The sequence below is a fragment of the Nicotiana tabacum genome, chromosome 12 (assembly GCF_000715075.1).
Source record: "Nicotiana tabacum cultivar K326 chromosome 12, ASM71507v2, whole genome shotgun sequence".
Classification (NCBI taxonomy): Eukaryota; Viridiplantae; Streptophyta; class Magnoliopsida; order Solanales; family Solanaceae; genus Nicotiana; species Nicotiana tabacum.
The window spans coordinates 70,911,096-70,938,634 of record NC_134091.1 but is presented as its reverse complement, the minus strand read 5'-3'; the positions used below and the strand labels follow the sequence as shown (position 1 = coordinate 70,938,634).

Below are 27,539 nucleotides of genomic sequence, written 5' to 3'. Positions count from 1 at the left end.
AAGAGACAACAGGTAATAATAGAAACCTAAGACCGATAAAATACGAGAGTACGTACTAATGCTACCAGTATGAACAAGGAAACCACTCCCCTATTACTTATCTTGAGCCAAGCTGGGTTTATGTGGTGCTGTTAAATCCTTGCTCAAAATTCAAGTTCCTGACAGAAATAGCTCACCCTGTATTTATTTTTTTATTGCTTCAGTCTCTAATTATCTCTTCAATGTACATCTTGAAATAGGGTCTTATTTTATGCAAAAATGTTACTTCTGAAAGTTCATTGTCTGTCTTCCATGATAACCATCCTAAACATTTGTGATTTAGAAGTTCTTTGTCTTTGAAGGTGGGATCAACCAGAAGAGCTGTTGCTATTTCCTATGGGCGCAGATGTGAGGCCAATGTTACTATCCTTGAAAAGCTGGTATGAAAGCCCAGAAGTTTGCAGTTTCTGAGCATTTGTTTAGAAAAACAAGTTGACATGATACTTGATAGTCTTAGAAGTTCTATTATATTGAGAACTGAATTTACTATGAGCTTTTACTTCGATTGTTTTGGTTGTCTGTGGAGAATATTATTTTCACAGAAAATGCTGATGATTAAGATGAACTTACTGTACGCTTAAGTTCCTGATGGATGCAGATTGACTGACCAATGTACTAAACTACTAATATGCTGCCTTCTCCTCCTATTCAAATTCCAGTTAATATTCATGTTTCTTATACAATTTCAGATTCAGTTGCGGCACAAGCTTGCTAGATTGCTTGGATTTGCAAATTATGCTGACTATGCCACTGATGTTAGAATGGCAAAGTCTTCCTCTAAGGTTGGTGCAAAATTCATTGACGATTGATATTCTTTACAGAACTTGAATAATTTGCCCTCGAGAAGAATACACAACTTCCTTGGCTCCTAGGAATACATGTCTCTCTTTACTCTATTCCGTCATTACCCTTTCTTTCCTTTTAATAGTTCTGACAACTACTATAAACAAGAAGGATCACGCACAAAATGTTAAGAGGTGCTGAATATCTATCATTTCCACTATAGGCAAAGAGGAACAATTTATGTTTTATATATTTGGAATGTTTATTACAAGTTTGCAAAATGAATTTTGGTCTGCTATTTCTCTTGATTTTCAAACTTATTAGGTGTTTGAGTTCTTGGAGAGTCTCTCTGCCAGCTTAAATGATTTAGCCTACAGGGAACTTTCGATGGTTAAAGCATTAAAGGTAACTTCAAATTTCCTGTATGTTGACACTTTAGCTTATGTTTGGTCTGTTTCACCTATATGCTTCACCTCTTGAAGATTCTTGTGTTCTGATAATGTAGAAGAAAGAGGAAGGCGAATGTCCTTTCGGCATGGAGGATCTCCCATACTATGTCAAAAGAGTCAAAGATCAACAATTCCGTATGAATTTTGGAGTAATTAAACAGTACTTCCCTATCAATTTGGTTTTGTCCGGCATCTTCAAAATCTGCCAAGACTTATTTGGTAATCACCCCGAATTGTGTTTGGTGCTGTCTTTGATCCTTTTTCCCTTACTCATAACACAATAATGTAATAATAATAATAATAATAATAATAATAATAATAATAATAATAATTTATTTAATATTAGGCTTAGATTTCAAGGAAGTTGAAGGTGCTGAGGTTTGGCATCCAGATGTGCAGCTATTTTCAGCTTCAGATCTTAGTTCTAAAGGACTTGTTGGTTATTTTTACCTAGATCTATACTCCAGGTTATCCCAGCTCGATTATTCTTCTTCAAGTTCAATGTGCTTCCTTTATCAACTTTATGGTAGAATACTGAAAATTCGTTTCAATTTTAACAGAGTCGGTAAATATGCGCATACCTGTGTCATAGCTCTTCAGAATGGTTTACTAAATAATGGTTCAAGACAGGTAACTGCTGGATGTATCACTTGCCTGATTCTAGTTCTTAGATTTTCACTAACGAAATTTCCTCGGATCCAGATTCCTGTGGCGCTACTTGTTTCTCAATTTGAAAAGAAAGTTGATGGTCACCCTGGGTTATTGCAATTCCCTGAAGTGGTGAATCTTTTCCATGAATTTGGTCATGTGGTATGTGACTTTCCTTTCATGCCTAGTGAAAAATTAGAACACTAGTCTGAATTCCAGTTGTCTCTCCTGTCAAGTTATAATACAATTGGAGAGCAATGTTACCTGGCACCTCCCTTCCAATTAAATACTAGTATGTCCTTTTTTCTTAGCCAATCTTGCGATTATTGTTGTCTAATAATTTCAATTTTGAGGAAAAACATTGTGGGGCACTGGCTAAGAGCCATTCCCAGCTTCGCAACTTGTTAGTCAAGGGGTGCACTGGAATTAATCCAAGTGACTGCCCGTCCTTTGAAAAATGGTTTAGTTCGGGTCGAATCCATGTTGAAATCATTACTGAGCTGCCTTAGTTACATATAAGGATCATCTGCAGCTCGGAAAGTGGTAACAAGAAAAAATTGTCAGATGTGATTAATCGCCTGATCTGAACTTGTTAAAAAATGAAGGCCGTGCTTCAACCAAAGAATTGAAGTATGACGCCATGAAACGTTATTGTTTATATTGGCATGAAGGAGAACTATAGAGCTGTACCTTTGACATTGTCTTGTTAAAGCTTACTGGAAGACTTCGCGAGAGAAATGCTTATCTTATTCTTAATTGTATATGTGTTTGTTGGAGTAAAAAGTATCACGTGTAAAATTGTGATGCCATGAATGAGGGAGGACTGATAGGGGCGGGTCAAAGGAGAATGACTGACAGGATTCTAGGTTAGCAAGCTTCCTAAGAAGAGGTGCATTTGACATCTGTGAGAAGGCACGGGAGAAAATATGTTATTGATATTGGATGATAAATACAATACAAGAGGTCCCTATTTATAGCTATACACTACAAGGAGATATTACTCCTCTTCCAATGTGGGACAAGACTACACTATACATATCTGTAAACTAACACTCCCCCTCAAGCCGGTGCATACACATCATATGTACCGAGCTTGTTACACATGTAACTAATACGAGAACCAGTAAGAGACTTAGTGAAAATATCTGCTAGTTGATCATTCGACTTTACAAACTTTGTAACAATATCTCCTGAAAGTATTTTTTCTCTGACAAAGTGACAGTCGATCTCAATGTGTTTAGTCCTCTCATGGAACACCGGATTTGACGCAATATGAAGAGCAGCTTGGTTATCACACACTAGTTCCATCTTGCTGATTTCTCCGAACTTTAACTCCTTGAGCAACTGCTTGACCCAAACTAACTCACACGTCGCCATAGCCATGGCCCGATATTCGGCTTCGGCGCTAGATCGAGCAACTACATTCTGTTTCTTGCTCTTCCACGAGACCAAATTACCTCCTACTAGAACACAATATCCAGACGTAGAACGTCTATCAAAAGGTGATCCTGCCCAATCAGCATCTGTGTACCCAACAATCTGCTCGTGGCCTCGATCCTCGAATAGTAATCCTTTGCCTGGAGCTGACTTTATATACCGAAGAATGCGAACAACTGCATCCCAGTGACTATCACAGGGAGAATCCATAAACTGACTTACAACACTCACCGGAAAAGAAATGTCAGGTCTAATCACTGTGAGGTAATTCAATTTGCCAACCAACCTCGTATATCTCGTAGGGTCTCTAAGAGGCTCCCTCTGTCCAGGCAGAAGCTTAGCATTCGGATCCATAGGAGAGTCAATAAGTCTGCAACCCATCATTCCATTCTCCTCAAGAATGTCTAAGGCATACTTCCACTGTGAAATAACAATACCTGAGCTAGACTGAGCGACCTCAATACCTAGAAAATACTTCAATTTGCCCAGATCCTTAGTCTGGAAGTGCTGAAAGAGATGTTGCTTTAGATTAGTAATACCATCCTGATCATTACCAGTAATAACAATATCATCAACATAAACCACTAGATAAATACACAGATTAGGAGCAGAATGCCGATAAAACACAGAGTGATCAGCCTCACTACGAGTCATGCCGAAGTCCTGGATAATTGTGCTGAACTTACCAAACCAAGCTCGAGGGGACTGTTTCAAACCATAGAGTGACCTGCGCAATCTGCACACACAACCATTAAACTCCCCCTGAGCAACAAAACCAGGTGGTTGCTCCATATAAACTTCTTCCTCAAGATCACCGTGGAGAAAAACATTCTTAATGTCTAACTGATAAAGAGGCCAATGACGTACATCAACCATGGACAAAAAGAGATGAACATATGCTACTTTAGCCACGGGAGAGAAAGTATCACTATAATCAAGCCCAAAAATCTGAGTATACCCTTTTGCAACAAGACGAGCCTTAAGCCGATCAACCTGGCCATCCGGGCCGACTTTGTCTGCATAAACCCAACGACAACCAACAATAGACTTACCTGCAGGAAGAGGAACAAGTCACGCTATTACCTGTTTGAACAACAGAAGCTATCTCAGAAGATGTCTGCTTACATGCTTTATATTGAAGGAACTCAATATACTCTGCTAAAGAAACCATCCGACTATTCAAAGAATCGGTTCCCATGTCGCTACAATTTGTAGTAGTAAGGTTAACTTGAAATAGTGGAAATAAGTAACTCCTGTGAGAAAACTGAAGAAATAGCTTGAAAAACACTGTTTACATCAGGAAAACAGAACACTGTTCTGTGCCGGAAACACTGTTCATGCCGGAAACACCGTAGCTCGCCTGAAAATTCCAAAGTTGTCGGAATTTGTCGTAACCAGGATGGATAGACTCGGAATTCCTTTGCGAGCAAGCTGTCCTGAAGAAATGTTTTCAAAAAATGGCCGGGAAGGTCACTGTTCACGCCGAAAAAATATAAAAGTGGTCGGAATTTGATTTGAATTAGATGGGTAGGCTCGAAATTTTGAGGAGAGCTCACTGTCCTGAAGAAGTTCGCGAAAAAATGGTCGAAAAGTGGCCGGAACCCTCACCGGAAAAGTTGTTGTTGCCGGCGGGTGGAGGAGCGTGGCGACTTTTCTGCCGGATAAAATTTCAGGGGTTGGTCGTCGGAGGGTGATCTACCTCGTGGTGGTGTTGGTTTTAGCACAACACCGACAGAAAGTGATTTTCACTTAGACAAGCCTTAGGTCATCGGAAAAATTGCACGATGACTAAGTTCTTTCTTCCCGGTTAACCCTGGAATGACGCACATCGATCTTTTCTCACTAATGCTCTGATACCATGTGAGAAGGCACGGGATAAAATATGTTATTGATATTGGATGATAAATACTATACAAGAGGTCCCTATTTATAGCTATACACTACAAGGAGATATTACTCCTCTTCCAATGTGGGACAAGACTACACTATACATATCTGTAAACTAATAACATCTTAGACAAATCAGATATTAGAAAGAGAGAAAAGTGATGTGCTATAATAGACAAAGCACAAGTTCGTGGTACGCCAATGTGTGAATTAGGCGCACATCTGCCGCAAACAAAAGTTAGGTATTTAAGTGGAGAAGGATAGAGGGGCGGACCCATTATCCATCGAGTTTCCAATCATCCACCTCTGGTCCTCGGAGATTTCTGAACTAAATAAAAGTGCACATGGTACCCAGGCATTTCGGCTCGATATGGAGTAACTTGAGACAAATTTGTGACATCTTTTAGGTTAATGCGAACAATATGTACTATGGGTACGATAATGGGAGAAACCTCTACAAGGACGCTGAGTTCTTCAGATGGGTGCATGTGATGCCCATGAAGGAGCAGGGTGATAAGGACGTGTTAAGGAGAAGGACCAACAGACTGTAGGCTAACAGACTAATAAAGATGGAATGCATGACACCTATCCTGCACCGGAAAGGGAGACAAAAGTGATGTGCTATATAAGACAGAACACAAACACATGGTACGCCTGCTTGTTAGCTCAATGTGATGTAACCAAAGAGGCAAATCCATGAGGTCAGTTGGGCCAAAGGAAACAGTACGTACCATAGACTTGAGCTGTAACAGAAATTGAATGGCTAACCACAGAAGCCCCAAAACTCTTCTGTCCTCTAAGTCAGATTTTGCGTCTTTGGTCCTTAAAATTTGATTTGCATTTGCTCACGGCCATGCTGGTCCCTTTTGGAGCTGCAATGTGACGTGCTTGCATAACAGGACCTTTTTTAAAGGCAAAGCTAGAACCAAAAACAAGACAACAACTAACATCATTAATAATCACTTCTCTCTTTTCTGTTCTTTTCCCCCCCCTCCATTTATCCTTTTCCTAACCTCCTTCCTATTCTCTAGCCTACACAACTCATTTCGATTCCCGATTAGAGCTTCTCCTTTGGGTGCTAATGGTTTCGTATTCGTTAATAATTTAAAGTCCATACCAATTTTTCAATTAGTTTATTGCATATAGCCAATATTAGACTTCCTCCAATAATTCCATTTGTCTCAATTTTTCTTCAGTGTTGTTTTGTTATGTTAATTTTTGATACTATTGTTTTAGTAAGAACATGTAAGAATCTAAATGATAATAGTATACTGTATTATTTCTTATCGTAATATAGTACTTCATTTGTGTACAACAACAAAAAATATAGAATATTCCATTTGTTCCATTTTAAATGATAATATTACTATTTTGGAAGTGAAATAGCTTTTCCTTTGATCACAACTTTTTCACATATTATTGATAAAGAAACAGACCTTCGGCCTAACTCAACCCAAAAGCTAGCTCATGAGGTAGGAATTGCCAAGATCATATAAGGAGTCTAGTTTCGCTTTCCACAACCAATGTGGGACTCAACACTGTCACCACCAACATGCCCGGGACTGGACATCTAGAGAGTGTTGACAATATAAGATGGGGATCCAACATCGAGGAAACAATAAATTGGCGAAGAGCCTGACTCAATACCATGTCAAGACAAGAAGAGAAGAAAGATTTCGTAGAATAGATTGCTCGATTATTCCCTAACAGCTCAAGCTGTTGGGTTTAAATAACCTTCGCAAGAAATACAAATAAGGAAGCTATAATTACAAGCCTACAAAATCTCCTAAATACCTAATTACAGGATTTGGGTATCCTTCTATATTTACATAGTATTTATTGTTGCCATATTTAACTGTACAAAACCTAGCAGAGGCAAAAATGCTATTCTCTCCATCTATTAAGTCTTTGTGAACAGAGTTACCGATACTTGTGGTGGTTGGAGATAGTGAGTACCTGGTAGATGGTGTGCATAAGTTGGACCACACCCCACCTTTATCAAGGTAAAAAGAATTCTTGTTCTCTTTCTAGTTCTCTGCTAAGACAAGTCAAGTAAGGGACAAGATGCAGATCTAACAAGTGTTCGTCTCCTTTCTTTTCTTATCCTCCTTTTCCCCCCTATCATATGGGTTGATTTCCTTTTGCCCTTATGTAATGGCATCACTACATCAAATGACATCCACCTTCTGGCACATAGAATTCTAGTTGCCAATGCATAGTTGAAGTTCAAGGACCAAAAGGATTATGTTATAGAATATTAGCTATAAATATAGTCTTAATACATTTACTAGATCATTCTAGATACATTTAGCAGATCTTGTAATATTCTTTTTTATTTGTTTTGATTTCTTTCCTTAGATAGATTTCTTGTAACTGTATAAATTCCTTTCATATTTATGAATAGAGAAATCAACTTCTACCATTGAATTACATGGTATTAGAGCTGCTAGGGCTCAATTTATGCTGAGAATTTTTTCCTAGCGTCAGGGTAGGCAGCAAGTGAGTTACACGCACCACCTCGCGACTGCCTCTCACACTCCGACATCACCTCATCAATTCCAGCATATACCAGGTGTTTTTCCTGGTGTTAAAACACTGTTTGGAGTTTATTTTTCACGTCCAAATTGGCTTTATTTTTCCCTATACTTCTAAGACTGTCAATCTGTTAATTTGTTTTGTGCTTCTATGACTATCAGATTCTGTTTGGGTGTCGGATTGCTGTTGTTTTGGGTGCGTGCTGTTTATTCCGTATCAGTAACATCTTGCTCTTGTCAACCAATTTTGGGTGTCAGATTGTTCATTTTTTACTTTTATTCATCAGTTTCTTGACTAAACATCAGTTAAAACGTCTGATGATAAAGCTTCCGTGACTGGAATAGTTCCAGCATTATCCAAATTACAGAGTATAAGTTAAATGGGTCTAATTATTTACATTGGAGTGGGAAAATCAGGGTCTATTTACGTATCGTTGAAAAGGATGACCATCTTATTCCATTGCTAATTTTATCTCCTATGACCATTTATCTCTTGCATCTAGCTCTTTGATTGCATCTCTAGACTCTATCTCTGTGCCAAAGACAGTTAAGGAGGCTTTGAATCACCCTGGGTGGTATAATGCAATGCTTGAGGAGATCCATGCGCTAGATGAAAATCACACTTGGGATTTGGTGGACTTACCAAAGGGGAAGAAGGCAGTGGGATGCAAATGTATCTTTGCATTCAAGGTAAATCCAGATAGTTCTGTGGCTAGGCTTAAAGCTAGACTGGTGGTTAAAGGGTATGCTCAAACTAATGGAATGGATTATTCAGACACCTTTTCTTCGGTGTCCAAGCTCACTTCTATTCGATTGTTTGTTTCTTTAGTTGCCTCCGAGCATTGGCCTTTACATCAGTTGGATATTAAAAATGCATTTCTTCATGGTGATCTCTAAGAGGAAGAGTACATAGAGCAACCATCTGGTTTTGTTGCTCAGGGGAGAGGGGATATGGGAAAGTCTGTCACTTGAAGAAATCCTTGTATGGTCTGAAGCAGAGTCCTCGTGCCTGGTTTGAAAAATTTAGCAAGGTAGTTCAAGAATTTGGACTTTCAAAGAGCAAATGTGATCACTCAGTCTTCTACAGGTATGTCAGTAGTTGGCATTATTCTTCTCGTTGTATATGTTAATGACTTTGTCATTACAGGAAGTGATTTTGCAAGAATCTCTTCTGTCAAATCATTCTTACATACTAGGTTTCATATAAAAGACTTGTGGCAGCTGGAATACTTCTTGGGAGTTGAAGTAACTAGAACGAAGAAAGGAATTTTCATGTCTTAGAGAAAATATATCCTTGACTTACTTGCGAAAACTGAAAAGTTGGCGGCCAAGCTTCGTAGTACTCCAATGGTTCCCAATGTGCATCTTACAAAAGATGACAGCTATCCCTTCACCAATCCGGAAAGATACAGGAGGTTGGTTGGGAGATTGAATTATCTCACTGTAACTCGTCCAGATATTGCCTTTGCAATAAGTGTTGTTAGCCAATTCATGCTGTATCTATGGTCAATCATTGCCAGCTTTAGAACAGATCTTATGTTACTTAAAAGGAGCTCCTGGCCTTGGCATATTATATAGCAACCACGGACCTACTCAGGTCGGGTGTTTTGCAGATGCTGATTGGGCTGGATCTAAAATTGGTAGAAGGTTTACTACCGGCTAAGTTGCTCGGATACAGGTGTAGGTCTCTGATACGGGTGCGGATAGAGGTCGGATCCTTCGAGATGTAAATTCTAAGATTAGGGATACAGATCCTAGTACGGATACGTGTGCGAGGATATGGTTAAAAATAATTTAAAAAAATAAAAATATAAAAGTATCTCTAAATTATGAAATTTTTTGTGGAATACTTACGTATAACTTGTAAAGTGTGGATTTATTTTTTATTCTCAAGTTATAGATAAGTAAAGGATTGATTTGCTAGATAAGATATGCTAATTTCTTCAAATTTACCCTAGTTTTGGTTCTGATTTCCGGAATTAAATTGTATCTTGTCTCGAATTTTTTCATCGTCGCGGTCAAAGTATATAAAATTATTTGACCAAATCCGGTACGAATCCCATACCCACACCCATACTAGTGCCGTGTCGACACAGGTGCGGCACCTAAACTGCCGTGTCGGAGCAACTTAGACTATCAATTATTGTGTCTTTGTTGGTGGAAATTTTATATCATGGAGGAGTAAGAAACAAAATGTTGTATCTCGGTCAAGTGCAGAATCCGAGTACAGAGCTATGGCATAGGCCACGAGTGAGATTATGTGAATACATAACCTTTTGATAGAAATTGAGTTGAAGCACCCTATACTAGCAAAACTCTGGTGATAATCAAGTCGCTTTGCATATTGCCTCGAATCCAGTATATCATGAAAGAATCATGTGAGAAAGCATGAGAGAAAATATTATTGCTTATTTTATATGTTACAATAAGCCCTATTTATATGTATACATAACACATAACTTACTTCTATTACATAAGGTACTAAGACTAATTACATATATTCACATAACTATTCTAACACTCCCCCTCAAGCTGGTGCATATAAATCATATGTACCGAGCTTGTTACATATGTAGCTAATACGAGGACCAATGAGTGACTTGGTGATAATATCCGACTTTACAAACTTTGTAGCAATATCTCATGAGAGTATCTTTTCTCTGACAAAGTGACAGTCAATCTCAATGTGTTTAGTTCTCTCATGGAACACTGGATTTGATGCAGTATGAAGAGCAGCTTGATTATCATACACAAGTTCCATCTGGCTGATCTTACCAAATTTCAACTCCTTGAGCAACTGCTTGATCCAAATTAGCTCACACGTCGCCATAGCCATTGCTCGATATTCTGCTTCTGCACAAGACCGAGCAACTACATTTTGTTTCTTGCTCTTACAAGACACCAAATTACCTCTTACTAAGACATAATATTCAGATGTAGAACGTCTATCAGAAGGTGATCCTGCCCAATCAGCATCTGAGTATCCAACGATCTGTTCATGGCCTCGATCCTCAAACAATAAACCTTTGCCTGGAGCTGATTTTATATACCGAAGAATGCGGACAACTGCATCCCAATGACTATCACATGGAGAATCCATAAACTGACTCACAACACTCGCAGGAAAGGAGATGTTAGGTTTAGTCACTGTGAGATAATTTAATTTACCAACCAGCCGCCTATATCTTGCAGGATCGCTAAGAGGCCCCCCCTGTCCTAGGCAGAAGTTTAGAATTTGGATCCATCAGAGTGTCAACAGGTCTACAACCTGTCATTCCTGTCTCCTCAAGAATATCTAAGACATACTTCCGTTGTGAGATCACAATACCTCAGCTAGAATGAGCGACCTCAATACCCAGAAAATACTTTAATCTGCCCAGATCCTTGGTCTGAAAGTGCTGAAAGAGATGTTGCTTTAACTTAGTAATACCATCCTGATCATTGGCGGTAATAACAATATCGTCAACATAAATGACCAGATAAATACAGAGATTTGAAGCAGAATGCCGATAAAGCACATAGTGATTAGCTTCACTACGAGTCATGCCAAACTCCTGGATAACTGTGTTGAACTTACAAAACCAGGCTCGAGGAGACTGCTTTAAACCATAGAGGGACCGGCACAACCGACATAAAAGGCCACTAGACTCCCCATAAGCAACAAAACCAGGTGGTTGCTCCATATAAACCTCATCCTCAAAGTCACCGTAAAGAAAAACATTCTTAATGTTCAACTGATAGAGAGGCCAATGGCGAACAACAACCATGGATAGAAAAAGGCGGACTGATACTATTTTAGCCACAAGAGAGAAAATATCACTGTAATTGAGCCCAAATATCTGAGTATACCCTTTGGCAACAAGACGGGTCTTAAGTCGATCAACCTGGCCATCTGGACTAACTTTGAATGCATACACCCAACGACAACCAATAGTCGATTTACCAGAAGGAAGAGGAACAAGCTCCCAAGTACCACTCGTATGTAAAGCAGACATCTCATCAATCATAGCTTGTCGCCATGCTGGATAAGACAATGCTTCACCTGTAGACTTAGGGATGGAAACAAAGGACAAAGATGATACAAATGCATAATGGTGTGATGACAGACGATGGCAACTTAAACCGACATAATGGAGATTAGGATTAAGTGTGGACCGTATAACTTTCCGTAGTGCAATCGGTTGACTAAGAGGAGACAAGTTCGCAGTATTAGCAGGGTCAGGTGCAGGACATGAATCAGGTGGACCTGATGCTGGGCGCAGACGACGATGATAAGTCAGGAGTGGTGGAGCTACAGAATTGAACTCGACTAGGTGGTGGAATTGGAGCTATAGGTGGTGGAGCTGCAACTGGAGCTGTAAGTGGTGGAGCTGGAGTTGTAGAGGAAGATGAATGGGAGATAGTGACTGAATTTCCAAAAGATGAAACTGGTAGCACCTCAGAAATATCTAAATGATTACCTGGACCGTGAAGTATGACTGGGTTTCAAAGAAGGTAACATCAGCGGACATAAGGTACCGCTGGAGGTCAGGAGAATAGCATCGATACCCCTTTTGCATTCTCGAGTAACCCAGAAATACGCAATTAAGAGCACGAGGAGCTAACTTATCTTTTCCTGGAGTAAGGTTATGAACAAACACGTGCTTCCAAAGACACGGGGTGGAAGAGAGAACAAAGGTAAGGGAGGAAATAGGACAGAGAATGGAACTTGATTTTGGATAGCTGAAGATGGCATACGATTAACAAGATAGTAAGATGTAAGAACTGCATCCCCTAAAAACGCAACGGAACATGAGATTGTATGAGTAAGGTACGAGCAGTTTCTATAAGATATCTATTCTTTCTTTCAGCTACCCTATTTTGTTGAGATGTGTGCGGACAAGGTGTTTGATGAATAATCCCGTGAGAGTTCATAAACTGATGAAATGGGGAAGGCAAATACTCTAGGGCATTATCACTACGAAATGTATGGATAGAAACCCCAAGTTGATTTTGAATTTCAGCGTGGAAGGTCTGGAAAATAGAAAACAACTTAGACCATTTTTTCATCAAAAATATCCAAGTGCACCTGGAATAATCATCAATGAAACTGACAAAGTAGCGGAATCCCAAGGTAGAACTGACTCGACTAGGACCCCAAACATCTGAATGGACTAAAGTAAAAGGTGACTTTGCTCGATTATCAAGACGCCGGGGGAAATAGGAGCGGGTATGCTTACCGAGCTGACATGACTCACACTCTCGAGTGGACAAGTGGGATAAACCAGGTACCATTTTCTGAAGTTTTGACAAACTGACCGTTTATGTAATAAATCTGGTGAATCAGTAACATGACAAGTTGTTGAAGGAAGACAAGATGTGAGTACATGTGATTTAGCAAGGATAAGGTAATAAAGTCCATTTGATTCATGCCCGGTACCAATGATCCACCCCGTACTGCGTTCCTGTATAAAATCAAAGTCATCAAGAAATAAATCAGCACATTTAAGTGATTTGGCTAAGCGACTAACGGCTATGAGATTAAAAGGACTACTAGGAACATAAAGAACTGAATCTAAAGGCGAGGAAGGAAGTGGGCTTGCTTGACCGATTGTAGTTGCCATGGTTTGAGATACATTGGCCATTGTGACTATTGGAAGAGATTGAGAATACGAAATACTCATGAAAAGAGATTTGTTACCAGAAATATGATCAGATGCACCTGAATCAATGACCCAAGAATCGGAGGATGAAGATTGGGAGACACAAGTCACGCTATTACATGTTTGAACAACGGAATCTTTCGGAAATAGTACTGGTGGACTCGGAATTGCTGTGTGAACAGGCTTTCCTGAAGAAGCTTGGCCAAAAAATGGCCGGAGAAGCACGCACGCGCCGGCGCGTACGACAAACGCGCCGGCGGAATCGCAGATCTAGGTGGCGCGTGGGGCGTCTATTGCCCGAGAATCTTTTTGGGGTTTGGTCGCTGGAGTTTTCTGAGTCTAATAGCGTTGTTGGTTTGTGCACAACACTCACCAAACGTGAGATGACACAAATCAGTCACTTAGGTCACCGGAAAATTGCACGGTGACTGAGTTATTTCTTCCCGGATGTCGCTGGAATGGCGTATAGCGATCTTTTCTCACTAATGCTCTGATACCATGTGAGAAAGCACATGAAAAAATATTATTGCTTATTTTCTATGTTACAATAAGCCTATTTATATGTATACATAACACATAACTTACTCCTATTACATAAGGGACTAAGACTAATTACATATATTCACATAACTATTCTAACAAACAAACATATCGAGGTTGATAGTCACTTTATTCGTGAGAAGATTCAGGAGAACCTGATTTCCACTAGTTATGTAAAGACTGGAGAGCAACTAGCTGATTTTATTCACAAAAGCGCTGAATAGAACTCGAGTTAATTATCTTTGGAACAAGTTGGGCATGGTCAACATCTACGCTCCAACTCGAGGGGGAGTATTATAGAATATTAGCTGTAAATATAGTCTAAATACATTTACTAGATCAATACATGTAGCAGATCTCGTAATATTCTCTTTCATTTGTTTTGATTTCTTTCCTTAGATAGATTTGTTGTAACGATATAAATTCCTTTCATATTCATGAATAGAGAAATCAGCTTCAACCATTGAATTAAAGATTAAAATCAAAATGCTCTTTCATGAATAAAGTAATGTCACTTTGCGCATCACGTGTTTGAAACCTGTCAGAGACAAAAGTGTGGTATTTAAGTATAGGGACGAGCTCATTATCCATCAAGTTTCGAACAGTGCGCTAGTTCGCCCTTCGGAATTTCTCGGTTACTAAATTAAAAAGTAGAGCCGCTTTGTTTACAGTCGAAAGGAGACCTAACTAGAGGATCAATTCATGCCTGTATTTATTCCTACTATTTGGCAAAAATATGATGGGCAACCACTTTGTAGATGCTTATCATTCAGCTGTGGTACTCATATTGATAAAGTTTTACCTTATGTACTTCTCTATGTAAAATCTCAGCCACACACCGGATTAATTTTTGGACCAGCTAAGCGTGTTCTTACTCATGTATTTGCTTCAGATACATCACATTTGCAACTGTGCATCATTTGCCAAGTTCTCGGGGCTGCGCCTGGATCCTGATTTTGTGGAGATCCCCGCCCTTTTGATGGAGAATTGGTGTGTGTTTAACACTGCCCTTTAAATTGATCCCTGTACCGTTAGCTTATGGTATTATAAGTTTGAATTATTCGTGCCAGGTGCTATGAAAACCTCTCTTTGAGACTGATCTCTGGTTTTCATCAGGTGATGCATACTTCCACTGTACTTTCTATCCATTCTCTATGCTTCCAGTAAGATGAGACTTAAAATACATCAGATATTCAGACTTGCTACTATTATGCTTTTCCTTGCTCTTCCATCTGTTCTCTCTATTGCAAGAAATGTTCTTTTGAGTAGCATTTACCATTCAAAAAAAAAGAAGGAAGAAAAACGGTTACTTTGAAGGAATGCATTTGCTTTTTTACTTGCTTATGTTAACCTTCATGCTAGTTTAACCAATAGATTTCAAGTTTGATACATTGGCTTCAAATCAGAAACTATGCTTGACCTGATGTTATTGCCAACAAACTTGGTAATCGTTCTTTTTTAGATAGTTTGACAATATTTATACTCTATCTGCGTCACTTGCCTTTGGTAGGATATCACAAAGCCCATCAAAGATGAACTTTGTAAATCGCTTAAGAAATGGCGATGCTCCTTCTCAGCACTGAAATTAAAACAGGAGATCTTTTATTGTAAGTCTTTCTATTAGCTTGTTTAAAACTTAGCAATTTACTGGTTCTTCTTCTAATCCATGAATGGATAACCTATTCTGTTCTTTTGGATCCTTTTAGATACTAAAATTGGTAGTCTTCAACACAAGCATGTATTAATTGATTTTTTAGTAAATATAAGAATTCTGTCATACACTTTCTGCTGCAATTTTTCAAAACTTGCGTTTTCCTAGTCATGCATACATTATTAAATTGCCACTATTTCAATGATATGCTTACTCCTTTCCCACGTATTTCTATGATATAGTCTTAGAATGTGCAACGTAAGATGTTAGAATAATCACAAATAACTATCCGTCATCTGATAAAAAGAATCACAAATACCTGCATGCCATCTCTACTTGCTCAACATTCTGGATTTGTCCTGCTTCTGGACCTGATTCCATTACCTTGTGTTATCAGATCTTCTATCAGCACTTCACTAGGTCTGATCTGCAGTCTTTTCTAAACATTTCTTTGCTTTTGACTAGGGGTGTCAAATGAGCGAGTTGGGCTAATTTTGGGCGGGTCAAAATGGGTGGAGTTAATAAATGGGCGGGTTATTGACCCGCCCAAAAGTAACTTGGGCTGAGATGAGCTAGGTCAAGTTGGGCTAAAATTTGGGTTATAGCCCAACCCGCCCAATTCTTATCAAGCTTTAATTAATGTTATTGTATTCTTATGAATTGTTTAATTATCAAATAAGACTTTTTTTTTCTTTTGTTATGGTCATATATAACATATCAAACAAAAATAATTATTTTAAATATATTTTAGCAAAGTTACTCGTGGATGAATTTGGGCTAAAAATCAGCTCAACTTTAGATGGGCTGAAATGGATTGGGTCAAGATGGGTTGAGTTTAACTAATGGGTGGGTCAATGACCAGCCCAACCTTAGGCTGGTCAAATGGGTTTGGGCTCAAATTGCCACCCCTAATTTTGAGATAATTTATGTATGCATGATCCGAGAGAAGTAAGGTCATCTTAGCTCACCTATTTCACATTCAGTCTTGGCTTAAGGACTTTGGCCTTTATCTTTTGATCAAACATCACTTTCCTGCTTGGGAAAATTGCACTTTTGGTTCCATCATTCAGATTTTGTTGTCGGTTCTCGTGATATCTAACTAAGCAATATTTAATTTCCATTTAATTGAAATATCCACTTTGTTCTCTTGATTGATGGCCTCCCGCAAATTCAATAGAATATTAACTACTGAACCACGTGTCTACAATTACTATGCTACATGGAGGTTATATTGATATTTATTTCCTGCAGATTTAAGGGGATATAATTTGTTTGCAACTGTCACCTTTCTATGTGGAACATAAGCACTAAAATAGCCTCCACTTGGCATAATACATAATGTAATACTAATATTCACATGTTTTAAGAGTAAACCATGAAATTGGTCGGAGTCTAGTTCACGAGGGACTTAAAATGCACATTACAATTAATTGAAGGTTAAATTTTCTCAGTAAGATATCATGAGTACCAAAACATAGTTTATCAATCACTGAAGGTCCAAAAAGGCAATTTCCGTAGCTACTTTGGGCTTTCCTACTTCCCCAACTGTCCCTTCACGCCAAAAGAAAATTGGTGTTGAAGGAACTATTTTGCTGGTAAAATAGATCTCCTTCCCTGCTCCCCTGCCTCCAAATGCGAGAAAATGATGTAAAATCACCACCAGTCTGCTTCTGGATTTTTTAGTTGGATTTCACAGTGATCCTATAAATGTTACTGGGTTTCAGAAATGTTTTTGTAAGGAAACTAATAAATCCAAATGTATTTGTCAAAAATGGCAGCAAAGGAATGGGATGACAGTGACGAGATACAATGGCAGCGGTGAAACCGGTGGATATGGAAAGGCAGAGATGGAAATAAGCGGAGAGACAGAGGCACAAAAGAAGGAAAAGAAACGAGAGTAGAGTTAGGGGTTTTGGTGTAGTGAAGGGTATTTTTGGGAGTATAATAAACTGTAAGGGTTAACAAAGTAAAATATTTAATCAAACACAAGGAGCTTTTAAGTTGAAAAGCCATGTTGGGGTGTGCAGCTTATGGCTTTTGGTTTGTTTTGGGATAAAAACATTTAGCTTAATAGCACTTTTGGTGTTTACCAAACACTAAAATAAGCCAAAAGGTACTTAAAACCAGCTTCTAAGTTTATCCAAACACCCTTGAAAAGCTCGTCAAATTAGCTTTTAAGCACTTTTTGTCTTATCTTTGGTGTTTGATAAACACCAAAAGTGCTTTTAAACTAAAACAAGCCAAAAATCATTAATTGGCACCCTAACTTGTGTCTTTTCTGCTTAAAAGCTCCTTGGATTTACTAAGTATTTTACTTTGTTGTCCCTTACATTTTCTTATATTCCAAACAATACCTTTCACTGCACCAAAAGCCCAAACTCCACTTTCGTTTCTTTTTCCTGTTTTGCCGCTTCCTTTCCTTCTATGCATCTTTACCGATTCCTTCTGCAGATAGACTATCAAGTTGGAAGATGTGGTATTTGTCTAAGTGAGAAAGAGCAACTTTAGCAAATAGTTTATTCGATAATCTTTCCATGTATACCATGTCTTTGTTTCCTTTACCTGCTAAAGTGGAGAACCAACTGAATAGACTACGAAAAGGCTTCCTCTGGGGAAAAGGGGTGATAAAATGATATTGGTCAAATAGGAGAAGGTGAAAGAGGTCTAAACTGAGGATGGACTTGGTGTAAGGAACTTAAGACTACAGAGTACGAGCTATTTAAATAGTTTTTGCGATATAGTCAAGACGAAGATTTACCTTGGAGAAGGGTTTAAGTGCTAAAAATGGGAAAGAACAATGTTGGTGCAACAAGACAAACTCAAACCCTATCATGGATATGGTCTAAGGACACACATAGAAGTCTTTGGTCAGCATTCCGAATATACACCTACTTAAAAGTAGGAGATGGTCGAAATTTTTTTTGGAAAGGTTGTTATCTTAGAAATAAACTCTTGAAGGAGGCTAACCCTGATAGCTCAATTTAGCTGTAAATCCAGATGCTACAATTGCTCATTGCAGGACTGTAATAATTGGAGCATTAATCTGAGGAAATATTTACAGGACAGTTGGATACTTGGATGGATGGCTTGCTGCATTTATTGGATGTATTGTGTGAGAGGGCTTGGGAGGTGTGAGAAAATGAGTAATTCAGCTGATCTTAGACCAAAAATGACAAATTTACTTAAATCTGCGTACAAGGTGCTCTACTCTTTTGGATGAGTCTCTCCAAATGAAGCTTGCCTAACCCAAGATAATCTGATGAAAGGAGAAATAATGATGTGCAACAGATGTTTTTTTATGTGTGAAAAGAGTAGAGAAGTGTTAATCACCTGTTCCAGTACTGGAAAGCTGCAACTGAAATGTGGCATATGTTCCTAACTATATGTGAATGAAATAGGTGACAATGATATGACCATATCACAGTGCTTTTGGTGCTGAAGATGGAAAAAAAGAGAAAAGGAAGGTAAAGACATTCGGGAAACCGTTCCTCTGTGCTTCTTTTGGGTTATGTGGAGGGAGAGGAATGGCAGGTGCTTTGAAGACAGTCGAACAACAGTTCATCAGCTGAACGCCTCATGTTTGCATTTTTCTCTGGTGTAATAGTATTTGGTTTATGGACTTCATCAGTTTCCCTCTTAGCTAAAGGGATATTTTGTAATCTGCACCCTATGTGAAAAATGCAATGCCCTAATGCTATATTATTGAAAAGTATAATTTACCTTTTGCTCCGAAAAAACTGTTGCATATTTAATTCACATATGCATAAGATATGCAATAGCGGTCTCTGAGTTAAAGGTTTGGTAGGACTCATGAATTTTTAGAATGCTATTGTTGGTTTTTTAAAAGATGGGGCAGCAAAAATATTAAAAATATTGATCGAAAATGTCTCTCAATAATTTTATTAAGCATAACAAGGCTTTAAATAGCCAATTAGGAACAAAAAATTCACATAATTTAAAATTCAAAAAACCTAAAATATCTCAACTAACTTAACAATCTAATAGAAATTAAAATTAAAATTCATCCTAAAACTAAGCAACTTGTTCTGCTAAAAAAGTTACTGCAGTAACTGAAAGCAACAAAACTTCAACACTCCTCTGCTTCGGTTGCTGCAATTTAAAAAGTTGCTCCTCAATTCTTGCTTCTGTTATTTGTGCTTGAGGATTGTTTTGAGCATCGCTGAAATTGCACACTTTTGTAGTGCAGTTCTTTTTCTTTTCTTCTTTCTTTCTCGTCTTATGGTTTTGTGCATAAAAAAGACCCTTAGTGACCTTGTCTTATCTGAAATTTCTTTTGAAAGTATTTGATTCTGAACAATTATAGGATTTTCAGAGATTGCTCGTAAGGATTGTTCTTCCATTACAACATTCAACAAATCATAAGTTTTAAGATATGATTGTATTTTCACTGAGCAAATCCGATAGTTTTCGCCAGTGAAAGTTTGTGGGGCATTCAAAGAGAGATTGTTGCTTGCCATGTTTGAAAATGGGTTTAAAAATTAATATTGGTTAAAAATGATTTGAAAATGGTTCTTTGGAAGAACTCACATATCCCGTAAGACCAATGAAGCTCTTGATACCACTGTTGGTTTTTTAAAAGATGTGGCAGCAAAAATATTTAAAATATTGATTGAAAATGTCTCTCAATAATTTTATTAAGCATAACAAGGCCCCAGTTTCTTGTTTCTATCGATCAATTTCATCACCTTTCCGGTGAAATTGACAAAACGACGAAACTTTCCGGCCAGATCTAACAAAGAAGAGTGTTTCAATCCTTTTCAAAATTTGAACTAGTAAAAAGTGTATATTACATTGGAACGGTGCATCTGAAATTCCAAAAGAATGCTGCTTCTGAAAATTTCAGCCGGCCACGTTTGGCCGGCGACTATTCACGCATCGACGCAGGTGAGGTAAGGTTTTCTCTTTTCTCTTCTCCGCCTATTCTCGTTCTTCCCCTTTTCTTTGTTCCTTACTCCCCTTCTCTTTCTCTCGATCTCTTTCCCCCCGACAGTCCCTTTTCTTTTTTTCTTTCTTCCTCTGCTTCTTCTCCTTTCTTCCATTGTCTAGTTTTATTGCCCGGACCAGCCGCCCTAGGCGGCGACCTAGGCAGTTTGTGGTTTTTGTCGTATATCTTGGACAGGGCGGGAGAGGCAATTTTAGCCAAGTTTAAGCACAAGGGTTCGGGAGGCAGCAACATTTAGGTTCCATCTTTCTTGAATTGTATTTGCGCACATTTATTTACTGTTGCCTTGCCGGTAATTTTTGTTTGTGTACACATCTATTAGTTTTGGTTGCCTTGCCGGTAACCCGTAGTTGGAGTGATTGCTTTTTCTATCTTTTCTACTAGTGTTTTAAGCTTAAGGTTTCATCTATCTCTTTTAATTCTGTGTTTGCATAAGGGTAGTTTCTTAGACGTGGTGGATTCATTGTTCTAGTGCCTGCTCGCGTTATTGTTCTCGTAGTAGCGCCTTTGGGTTGTTTTTAGCTCTCAGGTTCGTAGCTTGTAGTCCTTCGTTCCCGCTACTTGTTCTTAGTGGTAGTGTTTACCTAATACCTTTTGCTTATAGTGGCGGTAGTGAACGATGTGAGAGTAAGGTCATGTCCTCGGATGGGGCTGAGGGTGGGGTCCAGGGGTGGGAGGGGGGTAAGAAAGCCTCTAAGCTGAGAGTTGGGTCTTGGAACATTGAGACGTTGACGGGGAAGTCTATAGAGTTAGGTAAGATTCTTCAGAAGAAGAAGATCAACATAGCGTGTGTTCAGGAGACTAGATGGAAGGGTACTAGGGCACGAGATGTAGACGGGTTTAAACTATGGTACTCAGGGAGCGTTAGGGGTAAGAATGGGGTAGGTATTTTAGTTGGCAGGGACCTCAGGGAGCTCGTGGTCGAGGTTAGGAGAGTAAATGATAGGTTGATGAGTATTAAGCTTGTAGTTGGTGGGTTTACTATAAACGTGATTAGTGCATACGCTCCTCAGGTAGGTTTGGACCAGGAGGTCAAGAAGCAATTATGGGAGGATTTGGACGAGATGGTGCGTAATATCCCCGCACAGAGAAGTTGTTCATTGGCGGAGATTTCAATGGCCATATTGGGGCTAGTGCTAGGGGTTATGATGATGTGCATGGCAGGTTCGGTTTTGGGGATAGGAATGAGGGAGGTAATTCATTGTTGGATTTTGCTAGAGCTTTTGATTTGGTTATAGCTAACTCGAGTTTTCCGAAGAGGGAAGAGCACCTGGTCACTTTCCGAAATTCAATGGGCAAGACTCAGATTGATTATCTTCTCTGTAGGAAATGCGATAAAGGTCTGTGCACTGATTGTAAGGTCATCCCAAGTGAGCACCTCACGACCCTACATAGGATCCTAGTTATGGACCTGAAGATCAAGAGGAGTAGGCAGAAGAGGGCGGAGTGCAGGCAACCTAAGATCAAGTGGGGTAACTTGACCAAGGACAAAGCTCAGGAGTTAGGGGAGAAGTTGTTGGCTATTAGGGCCTGGATGAGTAGGGGGGACGCGTCTAGTATGTGGTTCACGACTGCGGATTGCATTAGGGTAGCTGATAGAGAGGTCTTAGGGGTCACGAAGGGCTTCTGGGGGTCATAAAGGGGACTGGTGGTGGAATGGAGAGGTTCAAGGTAAAGTGGAAGCTAAGAAAGCTGCTTATTTGAAGCTAGTAGAGAGTACAAACGAGGAGGAAAAAAGGACTTATCGGGAGTGTTACAGAAAGGCAAAGAAAGAGGCAAAGTTAGCAGTTACGACGGCTAAGAATGCGGCGTTTGCTAGTTTGTACGAGGAGCTCGGGGGCAAATGCGGGGACAAGAAGTTGTACCGGTTGGCCAAGGTGAGGGAGAGGAAAGCCCGCGACTTAGACCAAGTCAAGTGCATCAAGGACGAGGATGGCAAAGTATTGATGGACGAGGCACTTATTAGGAGAAGATGGCAGACATACTTCCATAAACTGTTGAACGAGGAGGGGGATAAACGCATTGTGCTGGGTGAGTTGGAGCACTCCGAGAGTCGGCGAGATTTTGGGTACTGTAGGCGGATTATGGTAGAGGTGGAAGGGGCAATGTGTAAGATGTGCAGGGGGCAGAGCGACGGGGCCAGACGAAATCCCTGTGGAATTCTGGAAGAGCGCGGGGCGAGCAGGTTTGGAGTGGCTCACTGGGCTGTTTAATGTTATTTTTAAGACGAAGAAGATGCCCGAAGAATGGAGGTGGAGTACTATGGTTCCGCTTTACAAGAACAAGGGTGATATCCAAAATTACAACAATTATAGGGGTATCAAGCTATTGAGTCACACTATGAAGGTTTGGGAGAGGGTGGTGGAGGCCAGGGTTAGGAGGTGCGTGTCTATTTCCGAGAATCAGTTTGGATTCATGCCGGGGCGTTCGACTACGGAAGCGATTCATCTGGTAATGAGATTAGTGTCGTAGTACAGGGAGAGGAATAAGGACTTGCATATGGTGTTTATTGACCTTGAGAAAGCGTACGATAAAGTCCCGAGAGAGGTCCTGTGGAGGTGTTTGGAGGTTAGCGGCGTTCCAGTAGCGTACATCAGGGTGATTAAGGATATGTATGATGATGCTAAGACTCGGGTGAGGACTGTGGGTGGTGACTCAGAGCATTTCCTTGTGGTGATGGGGTTGCACCAGGGATCGGCTCTTAGCCCATTTTTATTTGCCTTGGTGATGGATGTACTGTCGCGACACATCCAAGGGGAGGTGCCTTGGTGCATGCTATTTGCCGATGATATAGTATTGATTGACGAGACGCAAAGCGGAGTTAACGCGAGGTTGGAGGTTTGGAGACAGACCTTGGAGTCTAAAGGTTTCAAACTGAGTAGAACCAAGACAGAATACTTAGAGTGCAAATTCAGTGACGGGACCCATGAAGCAGACGTAGAGGTAAAGCTTGATGCTCAAGTTATGCCCAAGAGAGCGAGTTTTAAGTATCTCGGGTCTATTATTCAAGGTAACGGGGAGATTGACGAAGATGTCGCACATCACATCGGAGCGGGATGGATGAAGTGGAGGCTCGCTTCCGGTGTTTTATGTGATAAGAATGTGCCGCCAAGACTTAAAGGTAAGTTTTATAGAGTGGTGGTTCGACCGACTATGTTGTATGGGGTTGAGTGTTGGCCAGTCAAGAACTCCCACGTGCAGAAGATGAAAGTAGCAGAGATCAGGATGTTGAGATGGATGTGTGGGTGTACCAGGAGAGATAAGATTAATAATGAAGCTATCCGGGACAGAGTGCGAGCAGCCTCCGTGGAGGACAAGATGTGGGAGTCGAGGCTGAGATGGTTCGGACATGTTAAGAGAAGAAGCATTGATGCTCCTGTTAGGAGGTGTGAGAGGTTGTCCATGGAGAGATTTGAGAAGAGGTCGAGGTAGGCCTAAGAAGTACTGGGGAGAGGTGATTAGACGGGACACGACGCTGCTTCAACTCACTGAGGACATGACCCTTGATAGGAGGGTGTGGAGGTCGAGGATTAAGGTAGAAGGTTAATGGGTAGTTTTTAGTTGTTCACCGATAGTCTTAGTAGCACACATGTCCCTTCATATTCTTAGATTTTTATTACGTTATGTGATTTTGTTCGCCTCAGGTATTGTATTCCTGTTGCTATTATTTGGTACTACTTATCCTTTATCTCTCCCTTTTTCTTTTCTCTTCCTTCTTCCTTCCTTCCTTGCTTTCCTCTTCTTCTTCTTACCCTTCTTGAGCCGAGGGTCTATTGGAAACAACCTCTCTACCTGCATTAGGTAGGGGTAAGGTCTGCGTACAGACTACCCTCCCCAGACCCCACCTGTTGGGAACATACTGGGTTTGTTGTTGTTGTTGTATAACAAGGATTTAAATAGCTAATTAGGAATAAAAAATCCACATAATTTAAAATTCAAAAAACCTAAAATATCTCAACTAACTCAAACAATCTAATAGAAATTTAAAATTGAAATTCATCCTAAAACTAAGCAACTTATTCTACTAAAAAAGTTACTGCAGTAATTGAAAGCAACAAAACTTCAACAGCTATCATATACACCATCAAATAGATCTTGGGGTTTCAAATTTTTGCTGCAGATGTCTTTTTATTTTATTTTTCTTTTGGGTGTGGGGGGTGGGGGAGGGGGCTGCACTTACCACTCAGAATGAAGCCAGTGACTGTTATCCTGCTTAAAATAAATTAGCTGGGGACAATGTAGGAAACAAATATTTTGGACAGTTGAAGGTTGGTCAATGCACCAGAAGGAAGCACAAACCTCTTAGACTGTCACTTAAAGAGGGTCACTTTAAAGAGTTGACATTCATCTTTTCAGGTCTATTCGATCAAGTTATTCATTCTACTGAGAATGTTGACATTAGTGGGCTGTTCAAGCATCTTTATCCGAAGGTATAAGTTGTCACTGTTGTTTATTGGAAGGAACCCTAATATATTTTGTGTCGTAAGCTCTTCTTCATTTCTCCAGGTTATGGTAGGCTTACCGCTTTTAGAAGGAATAAACCCAGCTTCATGTTTTCCACGAACTGCTATTGGCTATGAGGCCACTTGCTACAGTCACATCTGGAGTGAGGTTGTGCTCATCCTCGCTCTTATCTGTTTACTTGACAAGTTTGTCATTCATGAATGTGCCCATAAAAGCCTAATAGATTTTGTTACTTGCTTTTTTCCCCTCCATTTACTCCCTCTATTTCATTTTATATGGCACTCTTTATTTTTTAGTTTGTTCCATGAGGAATGACACCATTCTATATTTAGAAACTCTTTAACTTTGAAGTTTTTATTTTACTCTTAATGTCATGCTCTTATAGCCATAGAAATGTCATGGCATGTTTAAGATTACATGTTTTAAGAGCTATTTTGGGTATGTGCCAGAAGTCTTTCTTTCTTGAACTTCATGCCCGGTCAAACATCGCCATGTAAAATGAAGCGAAGGGTGTATTTTATTATTTTTGCTAAATGCATCATCAGCTACCTCATGCTAAGCTTTGTCATAAGTATTGCAGAATTACTGTAGAGTTTGGAGTGTGTATATTCTATTTGGTAATATGGTTTTGATAAATTTATTACTTCCTCCTAGGTCTTTGCTGCTGATATATTTGCGTTGAAGTTTCATGATGATATTTTCAACTTACAAACAGGCTTGCAATTTAGGAATAAGGTACCAAGTACATCCCTGAGATTGTACTTTCCATTTGCTACGCTTGAATTTTATGTTTAGATCGACAATACTTAAGCACATATGATGTCTGATTCTGCAAGGATGGGTTAGTTTTCCCATAAATAGTATCAAGTGATCCCAGTGAATAACTTAACATGGATAGAGCGCTCTTTCTCTTGCATGTTTAAAGACCAGAACTAGCTTTTGCAATTGGAGATGTAATTTTGCCTTTGCTTTTTGTGGTTATCTGAGGCAGGTGTCCTTGGGGATAAAACAAGTCAATGGTAACCTAGATTTGCAACTATTGCAGCATCTGACATATCCTCCTATGTTACTACAGTTTCCAAATTCCACATCTAACCGCCACTAGGACTGCTGTCTCCATCCACATTCAGCTATGTTTCTATCAATTTGACGCCCCTCCCCAATCGTCAGTAAACTTGAAACTTAAAATTTCACTGCACACTAAAGAACCTGTCTGCATGCAATTACTCCATTCTCCAATTATGGCTGAAGTATAAACCCCTGCCCCTCAAAAGATATGAGCCTTTCTGGCTATGAGTATTGAGTTTTACTCAAAACAATTTTTATAGGTCTTTTAGTTTCATGATAGCCGACTCAGTCTTCATGTTTTTTCAGAAAGTGAATGCAGTTTCCAGAAACTATCACATCCTAAGTTCCCTGCTGAATTGCTCATTTTCTAAAGTACTTTTTTTTTTTTCACTTTCACTTTGTGGTAGGTATTGGCCCCAGGAGGAGGAAAAGACCCCATTGAAATGTTATCTGAATTTCTTGGGAGGGACCCATCAATACAAGCTTTTCTTGACAGCAAAGCTGATACAAACTAGAGTTTGGTAAAGCAGGGTGAATTTTTTCTGCTCCATAGGAGAAATAAAGATCAGAAATGGAAATAGCATGTAAAATCAAAGGCAGTTCAACTACAACCATTGAAAAACTGTGGTTGAGCTGTTGCTAATATAATCTTTATTCTCTCTCTTCGTGGGTACCTTTTTTTTTTCCCCTAAAATTTTGGGAAAGGTCCAAAGTACAACAAAATAACTTGTAATTGTGAAGTTATAAGGTATTATATCCCGGGGGTAAGAGAATAACAAAAAGAGTATGAACGTTGTAAACTTCCGTCATTTGGACCGAAGAATCTGCGGAGGAAATCAGGTTTTAAATTTCTTTGAAACCACATGATTGTATATTTAGTTAAATGACTTTACATATTTTGGTAGTCATACTTATTCTCTAAACTCACCACATGTTAATCTGATTGTATGATTGACGCAACTAAACCAATAACATAAGAGTCGCAAGACAAAGGTTCTAGATATCGAGTAATTTTTCTCAACTTGCTCGGGTTAAAACTTAAAACACAACTTTCAAAAGGGTTTTGAATTATATACACTAATATTGCACATTTTTTACAATATCCGTATAATTTAACATACTAGTATTAGAACCTGTGTGATGTGGGGATAATTTTAAAGAATATTAAATTTTATGAAATTATGATATGATATATCATATTAGGTATTTTATTTTTTAATACAATGTGCAAAAATATAAAAAAATCTAAACAAAATTAAAGAATACACATCATATGGTAATCAAATAAATTGTTTGTTCCTTATTTTATTCTTTATTAAATTAGGGTACTTAGTACTACACATTTACTAATATGACTTTTTATTTAACTTTTCAATTGGCTTAATATTTTGTCATTATTTTTCAATTGTCTAAATTTATCAATTTGAGTGTTAT

The 27,539-nt window shown here is 39.1% G+C and overlaps 1 protein-coding gene across 4 annotated transcripts in view; it reads left to right on the top strand.

The window, feature by feature from the left end:
- LOC107805230 (putative thimet oligopeptidase) overlaps positions 1-27,028 on the top strand; it is a 50,940-nt gene extending 23,912 nt beyond the window's left edge. For 3 of the 4 annotated variants that reach the window (XM_075226615.1, XM_075226616.1, XM_075226614.1), the window contains 14 exons: positions 342-419; positions 729-821; positions 1,147-1,227; positions 1,328-1,490; positions 1,618-1,738; positions 1,832-1,901; positions 1,974-2,081; positions 14,852-14,949; positions 15,030-15,075; positions 15,470-15,566; positions 24,930-25,003; positions 25,080-25,184; positions 25,692-25,772; positions 26,513-27,028. In XM_075226615.1, coding sequence (XP_075082716.1) covers positions 342-419; positions 729-821; positions 1,147-1,227; positions 1,328-1,490; positions 1,618-1,738; positions 1,832-1,901; positions 1,974-2,081; positions 14,852-14,949; positions 15,030-15,075; positions 15,470-15,566; positions 24,930-25,003; positions 25,080-25,184; positions 25,692-25,772; positions 26,513-26,620 — 1,323 coding nt within the window. In that variant the 3' untranslated portion in view covers positions 26,621-27,028. Of the gene's footprint in view, positions 1-341; positions 420-728; positions 822-1,146; positions 1,228-1,327; positions 1,491-1,617; positions 1,739-1,831; positions 1,902-1,973; positions 2,082-14,851; positions 14,950-15,029; positions 15,076-15,469; positions 15,567-17,388; positions 17,547-24,929; positions 25,004-25,079; positions 25,185-25,691; positions 25,773-26,512 lie in introns of those variants that run through there. The other variant, XM_016629229.2, reaches the window with a different exon arrangement.
- The last annotated feature ends 511 nt before the right edge of the window (positions 27,029-27,539 follow it).